This window comes from Triturus cristatus, chromosome 1_1 (genome assembly GCF_964204655.1).
Source record: "Triturus cristatus chromosome 1_1, aTriCri1.1, whole genome shotgun sequence".
NCBI lineage: Eukaryota > Metazoa > Chordata > Amphibia > Caudata > Salamandridae > Triturus > Triturus cristatus.
Window position 1 is genome coordinate 37,287,961 of NC_140579.1, and position 22,281 is coordinate 37,310,241.

General features: G+C 43.7%; 1 protein-coding gene across 1 annotated transcript in view; it reads left to right on the forward strand.

Moving 5' to 3' along the window:
- Positions 1-3,236: 3,236 nt before the first annotated feature.
- Positions 3,237-22,281, forward strand: part of LOC146869281 (FACT complex subunit SPT16-like) — a 358,428-nt gene continuing 339,383 nt past the window's right edge. The window contains exon 1 of the mRNA XM_085646892.1: positions 3,237-3,780. Coding sequence (XP_085503018.1) covers positions 3,361-3,780 — 420 coding nt within the window. The 5' untranslated portion in view covers positions 3,237-3,360. The remainder of the gene's footprint in view (positions 3,781-22,281) is intronic.

Consider the following 22,281-nt stretch of genomic DNA (forward strand, 5'->3'; position numbering starts at 1 on the left):
AGACCATCGTCACATTCTAAGACCATCGTCACATTTAAAGACCATCCTCACATTTAAAGACCATCCTCACATTTCAAGACCATCCTCACATTTCAAGACCATCCTCTCATTTAAAGACCAGCCTCACATTCTAAGACCATCATCACATTTAAAGACCAGCCTCACATTCTAAGACATCCTCACATTTAAAGCGCGTTGTCATATTTAAAGACCATCCTCACATTTAAAAACCATCCCCATATTTAAAGACCATCCTCACATTTAAAGACCATCCTCACATTTAAAGACATTTAAAGACCATCCTCACATTTAAAGACCATCCTCACATTTAAAGACATTTAAAGACCATCGTCACATTTAAAGAGCATTGTCACATTTAAAGACCATCCTCACATTTAAAGACCATCCTCACATTTAAAGACATTTAAAGACCATCGTCACATTTAAAGACCATCCTCAAATTTAAAGGTCACCCTCACATTTAAAGAGTATCCTTACATTTAACGAACATCCTCACATTTAAAGACCATCCTCACATTTAAAGACATTTAAAGACCATCCTCACATTTAAAGACCATCCTCACATTTAAAGACATTTAAAGACCATCGCCACATTTAAAGAGCATTGTCACATTTAAAGACCATCCTCACATTTAAAGCCCATCCTCACATTTAAAGACATTTAAAGACCATCGTCACATTTAAAGACCATCCTCAAATTTGAAGTTCAGCCTCACATTTAAAGAGCATCCTTACATTTAACGAACATCCTCACATTTAAAGACCATCATCACATTTAAAGACCATCCTCATATTTAAAGACCATCATCACATTTAAAGACCATCCTCACATTTAAAAACCATCATCACATTTAAAGAGCATCCTCACATTTAATGATCACTCTCACATTTTAAAGACCATCCTCACATTTAAAGACCATCATCACATTTAAAGACCATCCTCACATTTAAGACCATCGTCACATTCTAAGACCATCATCACATTTAAAGACCAGCCTCACATTCTAAGACCATCCTCACATTTAAAGCGCGTTGTCATATTTAAAGACCATCCTCACATTTAAAGACCATCGTCAAATTTAAAGACCATCCTCACATTTAAAAACCATCCCCATATTTAAAGACCATCCTCACATTTAAAGACATTTAAAGACCATCATCACATTTAAAGACCATCCTCATATTTAAAGACCATCATCACATTTAAAGCCCATCCTCACATTTAAAAACCATCATCACATTTAAAGAGCATCCTCACATTTAATGATCACTCTCACATTTTAAAGACCATCCTCACATTTAATGATCACTCTCACATTTTAAAGACCATCCTCACATTTAAAAACCATCATCACATTTAAAGACCATCCTCACATTTAAAGACCATCGTCACATCGTCACATTTAAAGACCATTCTCACATTTAAAGACCATCGTCACATCGTCACATTTCAAGAACATCCTCACATTTAAAGAGCAATGTCACATTTAAAGACCATCCTCACATTTAAAGACCATCCCCACATCGTCACATATAAAGACCATCCTCACATTTAAGACCATCGTCACATTCTAAGACCATCATCACATTTAAAGACCAGCCTCACATTCTAAGACCATCCTCACATTTAAAGCGCGTTGTCATATTTAAAGACCATCCTCACATTTAAAGACCATCGTCAAATTTAAAGACCATCCTCACATTTAAAAACCATCCCCATATTTAAAGACCATCCTCACATTTAAAGACATTTAAAGACCATCATCACATTTAAAGACCATCCTCATATTTAAAGACCATCATCACATTTAAAGCCCATCCTCACATTTAAAAACCATCATCACATTTAAAGAGCATCCTCACATTTAATGATCACTCTCACATTTTAAAGACCATCCTCACATTTAAAAACCATCATCACATTTAAAGACCATCCTCACATTTAAAGACCATCGTCACATCGTCACATTTAAAGACCATTCTCACATTTAAAGACCATCGTCACATCGTCACATTTCAAGAACATCCTCACATTTAAAGAGCAATGTCACATTTAAAGACCATCCTCACATTTAAACACCAGCCTCACATTCTAAGACCATCCTCACGTTTAAACACCAGCCTCACATTCTAAGACCATCCTCACGTTTAAACACCAGCCTCACATTCTAAGACCATCCTCACTTTTAAACACCAGCCTCACATTCTAAGACCATCATCACATTTAAAGACCAGCCTCACATTCTAAGACCATCCTCACATTTAAAGACCAGCCTCACATTCTAAGACCATCCTCACGTTTAAAGCGCGTTGTCATATTTAAAGACCATCCTCACATTTAAAAACCATCCCCATATTTAAAGACCATCCTCACATTTAAAGACATTTAAAGACCATCCTCACATTTAAAGAGCATTGTCACATTTAAAGACCATCGTCACATTTAAAGACCATCCCCACATCGTCACATTTAAAGACCATCCTCACATTTAAAGACATTTAAAGACCATCGTCACATTTAAAGGTCACCCTCAAATTTAAAGGTCACCCTCACATTTAAAGAGCATCCTTACATTTAACGAGCCTATGTGTCATAGGTTCACACTGTCCACCAGTGCGTTGTCACATTTGCCTTCTCACACTTGCCAGAAGTGCCGGTGTTGTGTAATATCTGGTATCGGGTATCCCCTGCTCCTCAGCACTTTTCGGAAACGAAACTCAGCCCGGGCAGGTTCAGACAGAAGCAGCTGATCACTGCTCGGGCTGAGTTAGGGGATACACGATTCAACAGGATGCCAAACTCGGAAATCACTTTTGCACGAAGAGAGACAGACAGAAATAAACAGAGAGAGTGAATCGTAATGGAAATAGCAATTTGCAGGAAGAGAGACAGACAGACATCCATCTCATGTCTTTCTATTCCATAAAAATTGTATTAAAGCCGTCTCATATTTTTCTCGTGCCCCGTTTATTTTACATCTGATCATCTACATGTGTTACTCTTCCCCGAGGTTGGCATGGCCCGTAAACACTGCTGATGGCAAGGTAAACAACCCAGGCCGTTCAGCGTTTTCCACAGACCTTGGCTGACGGGCGCTATATAGATTTGAACAGAATGTATTCTGTAAAGAGCAGCTCTGTTCGGAGCGCGGGTGGCTCTGTCAGACCAAGCCGAGGCAGGGCCGAGGTTCGCCTCTCCTCGAGGGGGCGGGGCCGAGAGCAGCCGTCCGAGCTGGCCAATGGAGCAGCGCTCCGAAGACTGCCGAAGAGCACGGGATATGGTCCCAAAGGGATACCAGATATTACGCAGTTTACCACATCCTCCTCCTCTGCAGGATCATGGCTTCAGCGAACCAGCTCCAGCGCCTGAAGGAGGAGGCTACGTGCGCTATATGCCTGGATTACTTCACAGACGCCGTGTCCGTGGAGTGTGGACATGTCTTCTGTCTGTCCTGTATCTCTGCCTCCTGGAAGGGGCTGCAGACACACTTCCCGTGTCCCCAGTGTAGAGGAACTTTTTCGAATAAAACCCTCCTCCCTAACAAGCAGCTGGCAAACATGGCCGAACAGTTAAAACAGCTTCAGACACAGACCACGGCGACGGCGCCCCAAGAAGCGAAACTGTGCAAAGAGCACGAGGAGAAGCTGAAACTGTTCTGTGAGGATGACCAGGAGCCCATCTGCGTCATCTGTCGAGAGTCCAAAGACCACAAGACTCACTGGGCGCTGCCCATTCGCGAAGCTGCCCAGGAGTACAAGGTGAGTCTTAGCCCTTGATCCCCACACAAGAGGCTGTCCAGGAGAGCACGTGTGGCCGGGAATAACCAGAGGATTGGGTCAGTGGGCGGAGTCAGAGACGTGGCTAGAAAGAGCAAAACATACCAATGTTTTAGGTCTCGCCTGAGACAGCGCTTTAGCGCTGCTCTCGGGAGAGCTTTTGTAAAAGGGGGATCTGGAAGTGCAAACAGTGCTTTTCAGGCCTCCAAATACAGTGCATGTGCGCCGGCCGCGCGCACCATTTGGCAGCCTGAAAAGCACTGCCTGATCACTTCGCGGCCCCTTTGATGTCCAGTGAGCCGCGCGGCCACTGAGGACATCAAAGTGCACACCATTTGCCACCCCCTTCCTGCTTGTTATTGTTTCCTTTGATCCCTATCTTTCCCTTTCTCAATCTCACCCTCTCCCTGCCTTTTACAACTGCGGCCGCACCACTGTGCCCGCCCCCACTCCCCCCTCCCACTCCCTCCTCGTCAACTTCAGTGCGCGCTTGTTATACAATGCAGCCCTGCTCTCAGCTCCCCCGCCTGGAATGCGCTCCCCCGCCCCCAAGCGCGCGCGCGCCACGCTCCGCTGGGCTTGTCTTGTGTTTGGACAGTCCGTGCCACGCTCTCTCTTTCTGTATGTATACCTTTCTCTTTTCTCCTATCTCGTTTCCTCTTCCCATATATTTGTTTCTGTCTCTGCCCACCCCTCACTCTTAATCTCTGCCTAACTCTTTTTCTTTCACACTCACTCTATTTACAGTTTATGGAGATGCGTGTGCTTTGCATGGATGCGGGCAGTGAACAGTGGTGCCAGTTTTAAAAATTGCGTTGGGGCTGTTTTTAGGTCTCGCCTGCCAACGCAGCGCGAAGCGCTGCTGTCGCAAGCGAGATCTATTGTTGCTGACTTGCCTCGGAAGGGGGACAGGAGATGTGCACGCGCAGGCTTTTGGCGGATTTGAGTTGTGTACGCGCCTACAGCCACGCAGCGTGCACATCTCCTGTCCCCCTTACCTCGCAAGCCAGCATGCATTTTCACTTTCGGATATGCCTGTCTACTCCAACCACGAGACTACACGCCCTCCATCAACAATTACACACCTATTAACCGGTTTCTGCCTGGTCCGAGGCCCTGTGAAAGTTGAGGACCCCCCCCCTCATCTCAAATATTGTCCCAAAATCTCTCAACAGCCCCCACTTCCCCTTACCACAGGTTTCAGACGCTCTCCGCACCAGGTAGCGAAGCCCCTATACCACCACCGGACGACAAGGCGCCGGGGGGGCAAAATCTCTCAACAGCCCCCACTTCCCCTTACCACAGGTTTCGGATGCTCCCCGCACCAGGTAGCGATGCCCCTATACCACCACCGGACGACAAGGCGTCGGGGGGGTGGTGTCTCGTTACCGGGGCCGCGGGGGGTGGTGTCTCGTTACCGGGGCCGCGGCCTTACCCCCAGGGATCGTGCGCTTCTTACCTGGGGGGTGTAGGGTGTTCGCCATGTCGCCCCTCCGGTCTCCGTACTGCCGTAGCTCCGGTGCTCGCGGCTAACTGCGGGCGGCGGCTACTGCCGGTGCTACTGCTCCGCTCCCATCCGGTTCCGTTAAAGGGTCACATGACCATCGGCGGCGGGGCCCCTTGTGCAGCAGCAGCTCCTCTCCCGCCGGGAGACAGGGCTGGCGGCGAAAGGCTGTGGCGGCAATCACCCCTCCCCCTCCTCTAGCAGCACCATCCCCGCCAGCAGCGCACTCACAACACATACCGCCTGCACTCAGCCCGTGTGGCGATCACATGAGGCGCCCTCTCAGCCGCGCTCACCGGTTTAAACCCCATACATGCCCTTCAGAATAGAAGACCTATTAAGCCACAGGCCCGAGCGTGAACTATAATTAGTTGTATTTGAATAAAAATTCAATAAAATATTTTGAACACAGAAAATACAATTAAAATGTAATTTACCATTTTGTTGTGGTGGTTTTTTTTTTAAATATATTTTTTAGGTGGGCAATATTAGTTTATTGACTCCTGGGGAAACTTGATACCAGGTTGCACGTAGGAAATGGCTTCATGTTAGTCTCACGTACTCTTGCGCACTGGTGTTTGCTTTTCCTGTTCACGGCACGCTCTCTCCTTTTCTCCCTCCATCACGGCCCTTTCTAAAGCTCATCAAACCCAATGTTGCTATACGCAGCTACTGTCTATGCTTTATGCCGCTACATTGCTCCCTATTTCCCTATCCTTACAGCCTTTCACACTCCATTCTGCATTAAAGCCAACAATTGTACTGCATATGTTAATCTCTAAATACCTAATGCCTACAACACACAAAAAACACTTCCAATGCAATAGGTCTCGCATTTGTGAGACATTGACCTATTGGCATTCTAAATACCAAGAACTTTTATTTATGTTTATAAAAACCTGCAATCACATATAAATATGCACTTTGTACTTATAGTCCTTGCTTACAAAATGCGCAGCCGCCAGTAAAACAGACAGTTTCTAACCACCTTGCTTCTCTTAAGCAACTACTACTATAACTACAAAGTGTGTGTTTATGCACTCATTGCAGGCTTTTAAAACACATAAAAAAGGCATTATCATTTACAATGCCAAGAACTCAAACTCTCGCAAGTGCGAGACCTATTGCATTGCAAATGCTTGTTTCTGTTGTTGTTAACTAATGCTTAGGCAAAGATTTACTTACATTTTTTGCATATTATATGGTAGTGTTATAGCGTACATGGGCGCAGCTCCTTCCCATCAACCCCCCCCCCCCCGTTGATGGGAAGGAGCCCCGCAGCCATCACACCTCCCTCCTGTACCCTCCTACCAGCTCAGTCTTCAGCGAGAGCAAGCCTAACCGAGCCTCCTGCGTGCCCCTCGAGCCCTGAGCCAGGCAGAGTGGGCACTCCATCTCCCCATGCTCGGGCAACCACCGTAGGGACGGAGAGGGGGAGCTGAACAGAACAGCTGTAGCCCTTCTCTGCTCTCTTGCCACAAATCCCCCTTTCCTGGTTTCTGCCTTGCCGGATGTGTGCAGCTTCACCCAGCCCCCACTCGCTGCCCGACATACTCGGAAGGGAGTGCACTTCTATAGCCCCTTCCCTAATTAGCATTTTTCTTGCCCACGCCGGGACTCAAACCTTAATTACCGCTGCTGCGCTTCATTTTATTCCCCCACCTACCCAGAGTTTTGCTGTTCCTTTACATTTAAATTTACTTTCCCAGGAAGCTAGAGGCATTGTTGCCCCACATACTCCCCCCTTCTAAGCATAGCATGGGCTTCAGGGGCCTCAGGTGTGTAGGGGTGGGGGCTGCATGCCTTACTTATATTCTACATGAGCCCGCTTTCATCTAGCTCCCCCACCCACCCCGTCGCTGCCATGTGTCTTCACTGTGTGTTTGTGTCAGTCTGTGTTTTTTTATACAATGCAGCCCTGCTCTGTTTACTGGACCCTGCCTCACCCCATACCAGTGCACGGGGAGTATGTAATACTTACCCACAATGCAGCTTCCTTTCCTTTCTTATCTAGTCCTGCCAGATGCCCGACCCGCCCCCAGGCCATCTGTCAGATTTACCTCCTACCATTAATCCCTATAAAAAATAAAATACTGTGTGGAATTCCGCTCGGTAAAAAACTGATCTTCACAGTTATTCCCCATTCTGTGGGAATTAACTTGTAACTGCATTTACTTGTGAAGTATTACGGCATTATACCAGTGTTTATGCACCGTCACCTTCTTACTCGGAAGGGAGTGCACTTCTGTAGCCCATTCCCTAATTAGCATTTTTTATTATATACCACTGTCTGGTGCCCACATGCCTTTCCTGTGTATCTTCTGCAGTGTGAGATGCTCCAGGCAGCCTACCAAGAAGCAGCATCTTACATTATTTGACTATAATAGTTGTCCATATTATCTCTTGGAGGTCAGGGTTTCTGCCATCCTTCTGGTGCGTGTACTCATCTGAGACGGGATTAAAGTGCATAGATTGCATTGGTGGACAAATGCAAGCAAGGGGTTGCAGGGAGGTATCCTTCCAGATGGGGCACATGGTTAGTGTGTTATCTTTAAAAAATTTTTTTTTTATAGATACGTTTTTATCGATTTTTGGGGGGTTTGGGGGGGTCAGGGGAGACTACCTTCATTAGGTAAGGGGGGGCAGTGTGTAGTAGTGGTGGAACAAACTTATTATGGTTGCACTTCCAGAAATGTAGCCTGCGCGATTGCTCAGTAATTTTAATATTCATGTACATCTAAAAGTTACAGGTTCACATCGCCTCAAAATCAGTTCAGCCTTCTATGCTTACGGGGTCAGTACATTGTGCGCCATTACAGCTACTAAGCTTAACTAACATCAGATATTTAATATGCAGAAAAGTGCTCCAAAGTGTTGTATCAAAAAAGGCACTAGAGTTACTGTTTTTATTCCTCTCAGATCCCACTTCACCCACAACCTATTGGTAATTCAGTGCTTAATTTGTAAATAGAAAAGCGCCAGGGCCCAAGGCATTGCTTACCAGGCCACTGCAGGGGACGCCTTTCCTTTCCGTTGTGCCATATACGTGTGTTTGTGTGCCTGAATCTTGTCCGTGTTTAGGCTGAGTCTCCAGAAACTGTACTGTAGGAACCTTTGAAGCCTGGGCAGGTTGGGGATATCAAAGGGCCATAGCAATGTGGCTGTAATTGTTTTATAACTCGCCAGAAATCAGACACCCTTGTGTTGGTAGCTTCCAAAATGGCTGGAGTTCGACTATTTGTTGCTGTTTATGCCGTGCTGTAACAAGCATTTGCAATGCAACAGGTTTCGCATTTACGTGAGTTTGAGCTATTGGCATTGTAAATGACAATGCTTTTTATTTATGTTTTGGTTTTTGAAACATAAATAAAATGCATTGTTATTTGCAATGTCAATAGCTCAAACTCGCGTAAATACGAGACCTATAGGTCTCGCATTTGCGAGAGATTAAGCTATTGGCATTGTAAATGACAATGCCATTTATTTATCTGTTTTCAAAACCAACACATCAATAAAAGGTTTGTCATTTACAATGCCAATAGCTTTGCAATGCAATAGGTCTCGCATTTATAGGAGTTTGAGCTATTGGCATTGTAAATGACAATGCCAATAGCTTAAACTTTTGCAAACGCAAGACCTATTGCATTGCAAATGCTATTGGCATTGTAAATGACAATGCTTTTTATTTAAGTTTGTTTTTTTTAAAACATAAATAAAAGGCACTGTCATTTATAATGCCAATAGCTCAAACTCGTATAACTGCGAGACCTATTGCATTGCAAATGCTTGTTCTTCATTATCACATAGAAGAGAACCTCAAACTACATGATTTAAGACTGTACAACACCTTCTCCTGTTTTTGGATTTAATCACTGATGGCTTTGTTCTCTGTGGAAGTGCGGGGGAGAGCATCAACGTTTCTAAATTCATGTTTGAATATTTGAAAGCTATCACTTTAAAAAAAATTCTTCTGAATGCACTACTATAATACGATTTACGAAGGTGAGATGGCTTTGCTGGCTAATGAAACATTTCTGAATTTTGAAGAGACTATCATATTTTTACATGTTTGCTGTCTACTTTCCTTCTTCTACTGCAATTAAACTTTGAATAAATGCCTGCTGTTTATTTCATTTTTTTTTTAAATGTTTGTGCGGAGTGGAGTGAACAGCAGCCCATGACCCCCTCCACCCACCGCCCAACGCATCTGGTAGGCACCACTGCTCGGTGTGCCCACTGCACCTCTCAGCTCCTTCAATAGCTTTTAGTGCAGACAAGAAAGCCTTGGTGCCTGGGTCTATTTGTTTTCACAGTCCGACCCTGGATGGGGTCCACAAGGGGCTCCGGTGCGCGGGCGTCACAGAACTGAACACCTCTGGCTGCTTTTATGTTATATCCTTAAAAAAGGAAATAGTATTTTTAAAAATATTGCATCTCTCCCTGAACCCACAGAGCAGCAATACACAATTTATAAAATAAAATGAGGAAATAAGGAAGATATTAAACGTTTTCTACAGCTTTTTTTGTTTGTTAAAAAGAACCAAGGTTTGGGCACAGTTTGCCAAAGTCCACGCTGGAGTCTTCTTCCTTTTCTTGTAGCGTCGTCTGTATGGGTGAGTCCGAAAACAAGCATTTGCAATGCAATAGGTCTCGCATTTATAGGAGTTTGAGCTATTGGCATTGTAAATGACAATGCTTTTTATTTAAGTTTGTTTTTTTTAAAACATAAATAAAAGGCACTGTCATTTATAATGCCAATAGCTCAAACTCGTATAACTGCGAGACCTATTGCATTGCAAATGCTTGTTTTAAGATATGAGGACATGCATACTGAATGCTATTCTAACATCACAGCCATTGTTTCCTGTTATTTCGATGCGAGACGAACGAGCTGCACGAACGTTCGCAAACCACCATTTCCTGGTTCTCGCTTGCCGCGCTGCATTGCTGTTTTTGCAGGCTCTGCGCCAGGGCTGGCAATTCGGAGCGGAGCGGGCAGAGAGCTCATTGCAGGGCTAATGAAAGGTGTCAAAAAGACGAGGCTGTGTCACTGTGGTAAAAAGTGCTGAGGTGACGCTACCAATGAGAAATGGTAAATGTAGCATTGTTCCACGTGTTAGTGCGTGTTTGAGGCACCTCAATAGGGTAGTTGTGAACTGTTGCTTTATAAACATTAAATGCTGTGCATTTAAATTGAATGTTTGGACGGCTATAGAGAATGCAAACAGTTGCATTTTTCCCCCTTGTAGTGCATGTTTTAATATGTATGAGAGCCCTAGTAATAGCTAACGAATGACCTGTGTTGTTGCTGGGGCCTCACTGTTCTTTCTGGCTGTTTTTTGCGAGCGTTTGAGGAATGTGCTTCCTTGAGATAAGCACAAGTGTTATGGGGCTCTCTTTGCTCGACCAGAAGAATTCCTTGGGTTTGCTTTTGAAGTGGAGTGGGGGGGGGGGCGGGTGTTTTATGACCCCTCCGTCCGTCAGCTTAGAAACCTTTTGCAGACGTGAGCTGCATCTGGTGCCGCGTTAGAAGTGTTGATCCAAGGTATTTACTGGTTGTGATCAACAAAGGCTACCTACCGTACCTATATTTGTAATTACAGAAGTATAGACATTGTGTTTAGTAAAAGAAATACATAAACTTCAAGTAATATGCCACAGTTGTTTTTTTAAAAATTTAAGTGAAGTTAAATCCAACGTGGTGTTAGTAAATGGAAGGGGTTTGTAAGAATACGCGTAGCAATGGTGAAAGGGTGTGCCTAACTGTGGTTTGAAAGCGCATATTATGTGAGTGGGAAATCGATGGCGCCGTTGATAAGAAGGGCTTTGCCTGGAGCTGTGTGAAGGTGGCAAACAGTCACAGCATGTGACTGGAGCCCAGAACACTTTGCTCGACGGTGTGAATTACAGTGTAACAAGAGATGGTGAAAGAGATAGTTTAGAATGAGGCGCCAAAAGGATAGGCAAGAAAATGGAAAGGCTTACTAGTTTTTTGTGCGTATTTCAGGAACACTAAAAATGGTTTGACGTGTTAAACTTGCTACTATATAAACGTGCCTTTGTAGCTTGTGTAAAAACAAAAAAGTCTGTTATAGAAACGGGATATGAAAGGTTGGAATTGCTGCAAAATAGCTGAGGCACTTTCCGAACCGAGGTCAGGGCACTGCTCATTCAATTCTAATTTAAAATTATATTTGCAATACCTAAATGAATAATGCATCTTAAATATCTGCCCCTCTTACACTCTCAGTTCTCTTTGTTTTGTAAATCGTCATCATATGTTAAAGGAACTAATTCTACTGGGCGGCAGACCTTTTCACTTGCGATGTCTAGAAGGCACGCATTTCTCCTGAACGTACAAGAAAATGTCGAACCAGGCACTTCATTGAAGATGTGATGTTAAAGAATGATATAAGCTCAAAAATTACACTTTCCTCGCAGGTGTGGGGAAAGAGGGCATTGAAAACAAACAAACACCCAGGACGGTTAACGCTACTGACTGCATTTCACGGCCGAAACTTTTCCAATTGCATTCTGCAGTTAACAGCAACGTAAGGCTCTGGTCCTGACGCTTTGCAGTTCCATGGACCAGGGCATTCACAGCCTCCCAGAGATGAAGGGGTTCAGTCTGCGCGCGCCGGAGCACCCCGACATTAGTTGTCTGCCCAAGAAATTAGAAGCAACCGGCTGATAAACAGCCAGAGAAGGAAACCTATAGGAATACACAGACAAAGTCAAAGAAAAACATGAAGCGATGGGGAGAGAAAGCGTGTGAGAGACAGCAAGAGAAGGAAAAATATAGGAAAACACAAAGTCAAAGAGGGACATGGAGCCATGGTGAGAGACAGCGAGTGAGATAGACAGCAAGAGAAGGAAAAATACAGGAAGAGATAGATAAAGTCAGAACAAGAACAAGCAGCGCGAAACTGAAAGTGATCGCAATCGCGATAAAACATCAAAGCGGCCGAGCGGCCGCGAAAGTGAAAGACTACGAGTGCTTTCAGGCTGCCAAATGGTGCGCGCGCCCGGCACACATGCACAGTAGTTGGCGGCCTGAAAGCACTCGTTTGCACTTCCAAAAGTGCTTACTATAAGTCTCGCCAGAGCAGCGCTAAAGCGCTGTCTCAGGCGAGACCTAAAAACGGCAGAGGAGGTCAAGGGCGGGGCGCCAATGCATCCTGATGAGAAAGTGTATTAGTCACAGTAGGGGACAGGCAGGTAGCATCGTCAGTGAATGAGATGTAAATCATTCCAGCTACCGGGCCATCATTGGAAGCCACTTTCTCGCGCTGCTTTATTGTTCCTATAGTGCAAAACGGCTCTTACAGTGTTGCTGGGCAGGCTCCTTCCCACAGAAACAGAGGGGAAGGGGGAAGAGGTCCCGCCACTGCAGAGGCCTTCCTCATTGTGCACCAAACAGGGCTCGTAATATTTTTTCAAGTTCGGACCATTCCTTCTGTCCTGGGACGCATTTTAGAAATGAAGAAGTAGGGGAACGGACTTTGTTAAATTTAAAAAGTAGGGGCACGCCGTGCCCTTCCGATCCCGCCCACTTCGACCACTGCCTGTACTCATACTTGCACACGGGCAATTGCAGTGGAATTGGAGCGTTCACCAGCGCAGCTTCTGCACGACTGCCACTCGGACCCCTGAGCTCCAGTGCAGCTCTACGGGCTCCGGTGGCGCACACATCTTATGCCACTCTCCCCTGCCAGATGCCCCCGCCCCCCAGTGCAGCTCTACGGGCTCCGGTGGCGCATGCATCTTATGCCACTCTCTCCCCTGTCAGATGCACTCGCCCTCCAGTGCAGCTCTACGGGCTCCGGTGGCACACGCATCTTATGCCACTCTCTCCCCTGTCAGATGCCCCCTGCCCTTTGCATTTCCTGCAGCCAGTAAAGAGACGCTGCTGCTCAAGAAAACGCAATAGGCGCGTACCCATTATCACTTCGACAGTGTAGCTGCGTGTTGCATTTTCTACCCACACAGGCCCAACTAACACGTCACTCCGAGTCGCATAGTAGAGCCTGAATTGTTGTATCGCCACGCTTGACTCCCAGGCCTGCCTTGGCCTCTTTAATGAGCTGAGTAACTCTTACCATCTCCTCATGGACATGGGTGGGGTGGTATTTTGGAATGGGTGCCGCAGCTGGCACAGTTCCGGCACTCGTCTACATCATGAAGTCCTTCCCATTTCCTGAGCCTCCTGTGAGCACCGCATAACCCTTCTCGTACTTTATTTAATTTTGCTACAGCTGGTCAGCGTGCTGATGGCGCTCGTGTAACCTGTAGAGGAAGGGGGGGTTGTGGGTGAGCGAGGTGGACCCACTGTGGCATCTTGAGATGTCACTCATGTTGCTAAGCACTCTAGAATGTTATCATCTGCATGAGCCTTATGATGTAATGAGTACAGGGCAGTTGCTGCCTAGCTTTCATCCCACAAGACCTGTTTATATGGATGGGATCTTTCTATGAATAAACCATATACTACAAGCAACCTTCCTGGAGTCTTCATTACATTTGGCGACGAGGATGGGATGACCTGAAGACTTTCATCTTTACTCCATGAAGGACTATTTTTTTTTTAATAGAAAGATCCCATCCATATTTCAACATTTCTTCATCTAAGCTGTGGAACTGCTTGTTACAATGATCTCTTTTTAAACATTGCGCTTGGCATGATTGTCTCTATCTGCGCTGAGAACTGGATCTCTCTTCCTGGTTTGCCTGGGGGACCTGTTGTCGCACTTCTCTCCGCGTTAATCGCGCTGTCACAGATGAATACAAAAGGAAAAAAATAAGAAAACAAGCGCTCAGCGCTCACGTCAAGGGTGGTAAAATGAACTTTAACCATTTGCTTCCCAAAACAGCAAAAGATACGAACAGCTCGAGGTAAATTGTAATGTGTGTCATAAACAGTGATACACACACATTTTTTTTTGTTTTTTCAAATTTCAAAGTGGACAACAGTGATACACACACTTTTGTGTGTCGCATATTTTTTTTTTTTTTTTAAAAAGGGGGAAAGAATATTGTTTATTTTACTTGCTTAATTATTGTTGTTTCAAAGCTAGTATATAAAAGACGGGGAAGACTATGCAGAACGTAACGGCACCACCGTTCTTTCTGTCATCGCCAGGTGAACCCCCATTAGATGGAAAAAATGGCGAAAGGTTTTTGAAAGATATGCAAGAGTGTGCGGCTCGTCCCTAAGTGCAGAGAGGAAAACCGCTCTACTCTTACATTGTCTGGGATCTGAAGGACAGGAAGTTTTTGATCACCTTCCTGAACTTCATGATAGTACCCTTAATGAATATGAAATTTGTATTGCTATGCTTGATAAACACTATTTGCCCAAAGTCAGTACTATTTTAGAGAGATACCATTTTGGCAGGAGGACTCAATTAGAAGATGAGAGTATAGAGAATTACGTTACGTCTCTTAGAAAATTGGCTTCGTCATGTAAATTTGAGGGAACACTCGATGAGAGAATAAGAGATCAGTTCATGCTGGGTTGCAGCATTGAACGTTTTAGGGAAGAATTGTGGCAGAAAGACGAGCCAAATTTAGAAGATGTAATTGTAATTGCAAAAAGAATAGAACATTCGCTGAAATGTGTAGATGTCATAAAGAAAAATGGTGAAAGCAAAGAGAAAAATTCTATTCAAGCTGTTACTGTTAAACCTAGAGGGACAACAGGTAATGTGTGTAATGAGAAGATTAACAATTCAAAAGAAATAGGAAAGAAATTTGATTTCTCAACTGTTAAATGTTTCCGCTGTGGGAAAACAGGTCACTTTGCAAATGACAGACAATGCCCAGGGTGGAGGGCCACGTGCAGTAAATGCAAAAAGAAGGGTCATTTCTCTGCCATGTGCAAAGGAAAGAACTACAGAGGTAAGATAAGTGAAGTCTACTATGATGTGGATGGTAGCTATGAGTCTCAAGAGGAAGTAGACTGTGGCCAAATTCAGGTTCAAGCCGTGCAGGGCGGGGAAGGAGGAAAATCCCCAATAGATGAAATTTTAGTGGAAGGGAGACCCACTAAAGTACTTTTTGATTCAGGTGCAAAGATTAGCATTATTTCAAAAGATTTCTTTAATAAAGAAATGTGTGGAAAAGTCAAAGTTTATCGCCCTGACATAAAACCGTTTGCATACGGAGGTGAACCCATAAAATTGTTTGGGTACTTCTGGGGTTTAATTGACTACAAAGACAGGTTAGTAAGTGCAAAGATTTACATTTCACAAAAAGGAGACAGCATATTGAGCTGGTTCCACCAGAGGGATCTAGGCGTTAAGTTGGACCCGAATTCCGATCCACCTATCATACTTAGAAAAGATTTCAAATCAAATCTAACTTCTGTTAGTCAGAATACTGTAGATGAAGGATTTGCTGAGAGTTTAAAAAAAAGATTCCCAAATGTGTTCTCAGACAAGCTAGGGTGCCTCAAAGGGTATCTTCATCACATTCGCATGGTTGAAAATGCTAAACCCATTTGTTGCAAGGTTAGGAATGTCCCATTTACAGTAAGAGAAATGGTCAAATTAGAACTCGAACGCTTGAAGTCTGAGGGAGTGATTGAAGATGTAGAAGCTACACAATGGGTCGCTCCGGTGGTCGCCGCAAAGAAGGGGGATGGATCTCTTCGTTTGTGTGTCGACCTTAGGGAATTGAACAGGAGTGTGGTAGTTGACCGTTATCCGCTGCCTAAGATTAACGACATGTTAATGCTGTTGAAGGGGGCAAAGGTGTTCAGCACCATTGACCTAAGGTCAGCCTATCATCAAATTAGATTAGATGAGGTTTCAAAGGACCTAACAGCATTTGTCACTCCATTTGGCACTTTTCGTTTTTCAAGACTCCCTTTTGGCCTTGTATCAGCAGCCTCAGTCTTCCAGAGAGCTCTGGAAAAAGTTTTGAAAGGCCTCACTGGTGTTAGAATTTACCAAGATGACATTTTGATCTTTGGAGGTGATACCAAGGAGCATGATGAAAGGCTATACATGGTTTTGAACAGGTTACAAGAATTCAATTTAACAGTAAAAATGCAGAAATGTAAATTCAGAAGAAACTCCATTGAGTACTTAGGACACACTATATCCGAGGGTGGTGTTTCGCCAAAGGAAAGTTTAATTACTGCTATACAGGATTTAGCCACCCCAAAGAATAAAGAGGAACTAATGAGTTTCCTCGGTATGGCTGAATATTATAGTAAATTTGTAAGTGGTTTTGCTTCCTTATGTGTTCACATGAGAGCACTGCTCCGCAAAGGTTCTGTATTTCATTGGGACAACAACTGTGATAAAGAGTTCAATGCTGTTAAAGAGAAATTGAAAAGTGCTCCAAAACTATGTAGTTTTGACCCGAAGAAGAAATCCATTCTAGTCACGGATGCAAGTTTAAAGGGGCTAGGAGCAGTGTTATTACAAGAAGGTCATTCGCAGGAACAAGTGATTCTCTTCTTGTCTAGAAGTTTGAGAGGCGCAGAGTTGCGTTATTCTGTGATTGAGAGAGAAGCACTGGCTGTTTATTGGTCGATAAGAAAGTTGAAGGATTTCCTTTGGGGCGGTGAGTTTGAAGTCAGGTCTGACCATAAACCGTTGTGCGAGATCTTTAGGAATAAGGGTATTGACGCGGTTTCTAGTAGAATTACGAAGTGGACTGTAGGCCTACAAGATTATGAGTTTGAAGTAAAATATTTGCCTGGAGTAGAAAATAAAGTAGCTGACGCTTTGTCAAGACTGGTTGTTGAGAATGATCAGGTTTCGGATGAAGGTGAACAAGATGATGATATGGTTTGTGTCGTTGAAGAGAAAATAATTGACAGGTGTAAATGGCAGGAAGCGTTACAACAAGATTTGGAGCTAACTAAAGTGTTAGAAATTATTAACAAAGTTTGGGAAGGTAAACACAAGGCAGATGAGAACTTGGCAAAATATTGGCATGTGCGAGATCAATTGTCTCAACACGATGGACTCCTTTTTAGGGGTTTAAGACTCATCCCTCCCAACTCTCTTAGAGCAGAACTCATATCGTTGGCACATATGACCCATCAGGGTGTTTCTAAAACTAAGGAGAGACTTAGATTAAATTATTGGTGGCCAGGAATGGATTTACAGGTTGAACGAGTGATAAGAGATTGTGTTGATTGTGCCCTCAGTGAGAGGGTAGCCAAACCTAAAACACAGCCCATGATCATAAGAGATAGACCAGATGCTCCTTGGAAGGAGGTAGGTTTAGACATTCTGGGTCCGATACAGTGTTCTGGTACTGTCTGGTACGTGTTTGTTTTAATGGATTTTTACTCTAGGTGGCCTGAGATTGGAATCTCCAGAGGAATTGAGACTAGACACGTTATACATTTTCTAGAAAAAGTATTTGCTAGGGAAGGATTACCTAATAGTATTTTAACTGATAACGGTGTACAGTTCGTGTCTAAGGAAATGCAAGTATTTTTGGATGCACGTGGTATTAAACATAAAAGGTCCTCTCTGTACCACCCACAAACGAATGGTATGGTTGAGAGATTTAACCGTGTGCTTAAAGAGACTATCAGCATGGCACGAATGAATGGGCTGGATTGGCGTACACAAATTTGGAAAAAGGTGGAGATTTACAGAGTGTCACCTCATTCTGTGACAAATAGAACTCCCTTTGAATTGTTTAGGTCTAGATGCCCTAATACTCTAATTGCACCTCCCTGGGTAAACAACATGCAACCTGGTTTACTCCTTGAGAATGAAAGCAAAAAGTGGAAACTACATGAGTCTAAGACTGTTGAAGCCAGGAAAAGGATTCATGATCTTAGGAACTCTGTTAGGAAAACCTTAGTCAAGGTGGGGGATTGGGTTCTTATAAAGAATCCCTCAAAGAAGAAATCCATGTCAGGGTTTTTGAAGCCCATCCAAGTAATCAAACTTTTCAACAATGCTATAAAGACTGCAGATCATCGTATTTGGAATTTAAACAGGGTGGTGGTGGTTAGGAAAGATTTTGCAGCTGGTCAAAGTCATTCTAGTTCTGCAGAACCAAAACCTAACCCTCTTGCTATTCGGAAGTCTTCTAGAGTCACTTCTCCACCAAAGTTTTTGAGAGATTTTGTAAAATAGGTCATCTCATGTGTTATTAGTTCATGTTTATTGTCTAGATGTGGATTTATTTGTTTTTGATGTAAAGGATGGGGATGTGTGGCATCTTGAGATGTCACTCATGTTGCTAAGCACTCTAGAATGTTATCATCTGCATGAGCCTTATGATGTAATGAGTACAGGGCAGTTGCTGCCTAGTTTTCATCCCACAAGACCTGTTTATATGGATGGGATCTTTCTATGAATAAACCATATACTACAAGCAACCTTCCTGGAGTCTTCATTACACCCACCTCTGGCTAGGGGCCCAGGCCACTGCATTGATCTGTTCTCTCAATGCTCCTTTCTTTAAGGTTATGGAGTCTGGGGCTGCGTGACACTCGTGCAGTTACTTAAAAGTCAAATAAAGCTTTATTCGATAGCTATATCAGACAATCATAAAAGCTCACAAGAAAACATTAAAAAGAACAGATCTGTAAATACGTTGGTTAATAATGTCCTACAGATGTACACATAGACTCTGGTATAATACATGATTAAAAAGTAAATCAGAGACGGTAAACGTATCGAGCAGTACATAGTTTACAAAAATAACCTACACATGTACGCATCGTCAATAATATAATACAAAGTTAAAAAGACAGTATTTAATTAAGACGATATTACATTGAAAATCTTTATCTGATTAGAATCGATCAATTAAGCATGCTTTTCCTTTGACTCAGAACCTCCTTCAGAAAAATTACAGTTTTAAAAACACTGTGCTCGTTATCTAAATGTTTTAGTGCAAGAAGAGCAGGTCGACTTTGGTGGAGCCCGAGCGTTTTTAAAAGTGGTGCTAAAAACGTTTTCCTTGTATGGGTATAAAATCTACAGAAAAGAACCACATGTATTGTAGATTGACTGGAGTTATTGTCACAGGGACAAGGTCGAAGGTTACGAGTCCAATCGTTCATTAAGGGTAAAGTAACTAGTCTGTGAAATACACCCAACCTGAGTCTGGTTAATAAAAACCTATCATATACTCCAGGTACAAAAGTCAAATAAGGTTGAAGGCTAAAAGTGGATAAAATCATCTGGTGGTGCAGCACTGTAGGTTTCAGTACCTCAGAGGACAATCTAATAGAGTCCAACAGCGCGAGGCCCTCCTTTCGTAATTCTTTTCTTGTTATTGTCCCAATAGTTCTTGGGTTGATAAAGCAATCTAAACATCCGAGATCTTGTAAGAAGTTGCGGACGTACCTTATCCGTGGGATCTTTAATACCCCTTCTAGTTTCAGAGTGTCTAATAGAATGTCTCTGTTTAATTTAGCCTCATCTTTGGTCCAAAGCCTGTGCCATAAAAGCACAGGCTCGAGCTTTGTTAAAACAGAGATGAGGGGCAATCCCAGCTCCGCATGGCAAAAAAAGTTGACGTACTCTTTGGGACATATAGAATATACCTTAAAAAATTATTTTCAATACGTTGGATAGGTAACAGGTCAGAAACCCCCCAGACCCTTGTGCCGTTCACTGCTGAAGAGACACACTTTGCCTTATAGATTTTGATAAGCTCCTCGGATGGCCTTTTTCACAGCTTCCTGGCAAAATTTGTAAGGGCAGATGTTGTTCTAAGGAGTATCAATTTTTTCGCTGCCACAGCTTGTGCCCAAGTATCTTTATGTGCAAAGAGGATTCCCAAATATGAGAACTTTTTTGTTACCTCGATATTCTGTCCTGCCACAAACATATCCTTGGGTTTCTTTGTACCAGAGCCACATCGCACGATAAAGGTCTTAGAAGAGTTTACTCTTAACCCTAGATCTTTCATAAAATAGAAAAAACTATCCAGCACCCTTTGTAGTCCTACTTGTGTGCGGGACATAAGCACTGCATCGTCTGCGTAAAGAAGGGCTGGGATGGGACGGCCTGCCACCTGAGGGAAATCATTATTATCCTTCTTGAGAGCCTCTCCCAGACTGTTAGTATAAAGGTTAAAAAGGAACGGAGCCAGGACACACCCTTGCCTGACTCCGCTCCTGATCGAAAATGCGGCCGACTGCTCACCCCTCAGTCCATAGCGGATGCGTGCCTTGGCGTCACTATAAAAACACTTAAGGGAATCAATGATCAGGACATCAACCCCCATATCCTTTAAAATAGACCAGCGTTTACTGTGTACGACACAGTCAAAAGCGGCTGTGAGGTCCACAAATGCTAAAAATAGGTTCCCCTTCTTTGCCCTCATATACTTCGCCACCAGGATAGACAGATTTAAACCCTGTTCCACCGTCCCTAACCCTGCTCGAAATCCGTATTGTAGGTCGGATAGGACGGAGTTCTTCTCTGCCCAATCCTGGAGGCGTTCTAAAATAACCCTGCCTATAACTTTAGTTACTGCGTCCAGCAAAGAAATTGGACGGTAACAACCGGGGTCCTGTCTGTCCCCCTTGTTAAAGATAGGGACTATAGTAGATTCTACCCGAGTTGATGGGAAGGTGGTGCTGCAGCTCGCGGTAATTACCTGAAGCAGAATGGGTCCCCAGAAGGAAATGTTTGACTTAAATAAATCTATGGGGACCCTGTCTGGTCCAGGAGCCTTACCACCCATGCTTAAGGATAGGGCCCGTTCCACCTCATCCAGGGTGAATGATAAGTCAAAGTTGGATGGAATGGGCTTCAAATTACAGTTTTCCCAGGCAAAGTTACAGGTCACACCAGGGTTGCCGTCGCCACTGTATACTCTGGAAAAATGTTTAATCCATTCTTCCTCAGCAATTGCAATTTCAATAGAAGGACCAGCCTCGCATGACAGGAAAGGATCTTTGACTACCTTCCAGAAAGCTGAACTATCGTTCGTTATTGAGGCCTTATGTAGGGTCTCCCAGGCCTCATTTTTCAGGGTAGTTTTTCTAACCTTTATAGCTTTTTTTATAACCCACTCTGGCACTCCTTACATCATCTAGGTTTCTGGGAGTTTTATGTAACTTCTTTTTTAGGAGGAAGTAAGCCTGGGTACAACTGTAATCAAACCACCCTTTCGAATGTCTCCTGCTACCAGTACGCCATAGAAGAGCTTCTTTTATAGCATTAGATATCACCTGAAATGAGGCCATGATGTTATCTGGAGCAGCTGTCTCGTTCAGGCAAGTCCCGATGGCAGACCTACATCTGTCCACCACTGTCTTTGTTATTGCAACCTGATCCACCATGGCCCAACGCAGGGAGTACCCATTCGATCTTCCGATCGCTATATTTTCTAACAGTTGGTCATCCTTATTAGATCTAGGTGCTCTACTCGAGGGTAGTGTCACTGACAAATATAGCAGAAAATTATCGCTAATAGAGTTATCTGAAACAGTAAATGAGTGCAGCCTATGGGCATAATTACATGAAGTTAAGATGTAGTCTATGGTAGTGTGAAAACCCCTACCATTAAATGTCCAGGGCATGGGGATAGAAGGCTGACATAATTCATTCACAAAGCCCAAATTAAGGCTAAAAATGAACTCATTAAGTTGCTCTCCCAGGTCAGAATGTCGAAAGTGAGATGAGCATGCCCCATCTTCAATCAAAACACTGCATACTTTATCATCATTGGTACATAATGCACAGTTAAAATCCCCGGTCAGTATTAACATCAGATCTTTTGCCTTATTATTGCAAACAGATTTCAACGATTTGATCATACCTTTAACTACATTTCCAATTTTGTCAGGTGGAATATTATTGTAAAAGTTAGTCAAGATTATACAATGTTTTGTGTACAAGTCTAGAATGACCGTTTGGTTGTAGGGATCACTAACTGTTTTCACCTCCACTTTTAAACTACATGATATGTAAGTGCATAGCCCTCCCTTAGCTCTACCACTTGGACAGTCTATGGCTGGAGTGTGGTACGTCCATTCA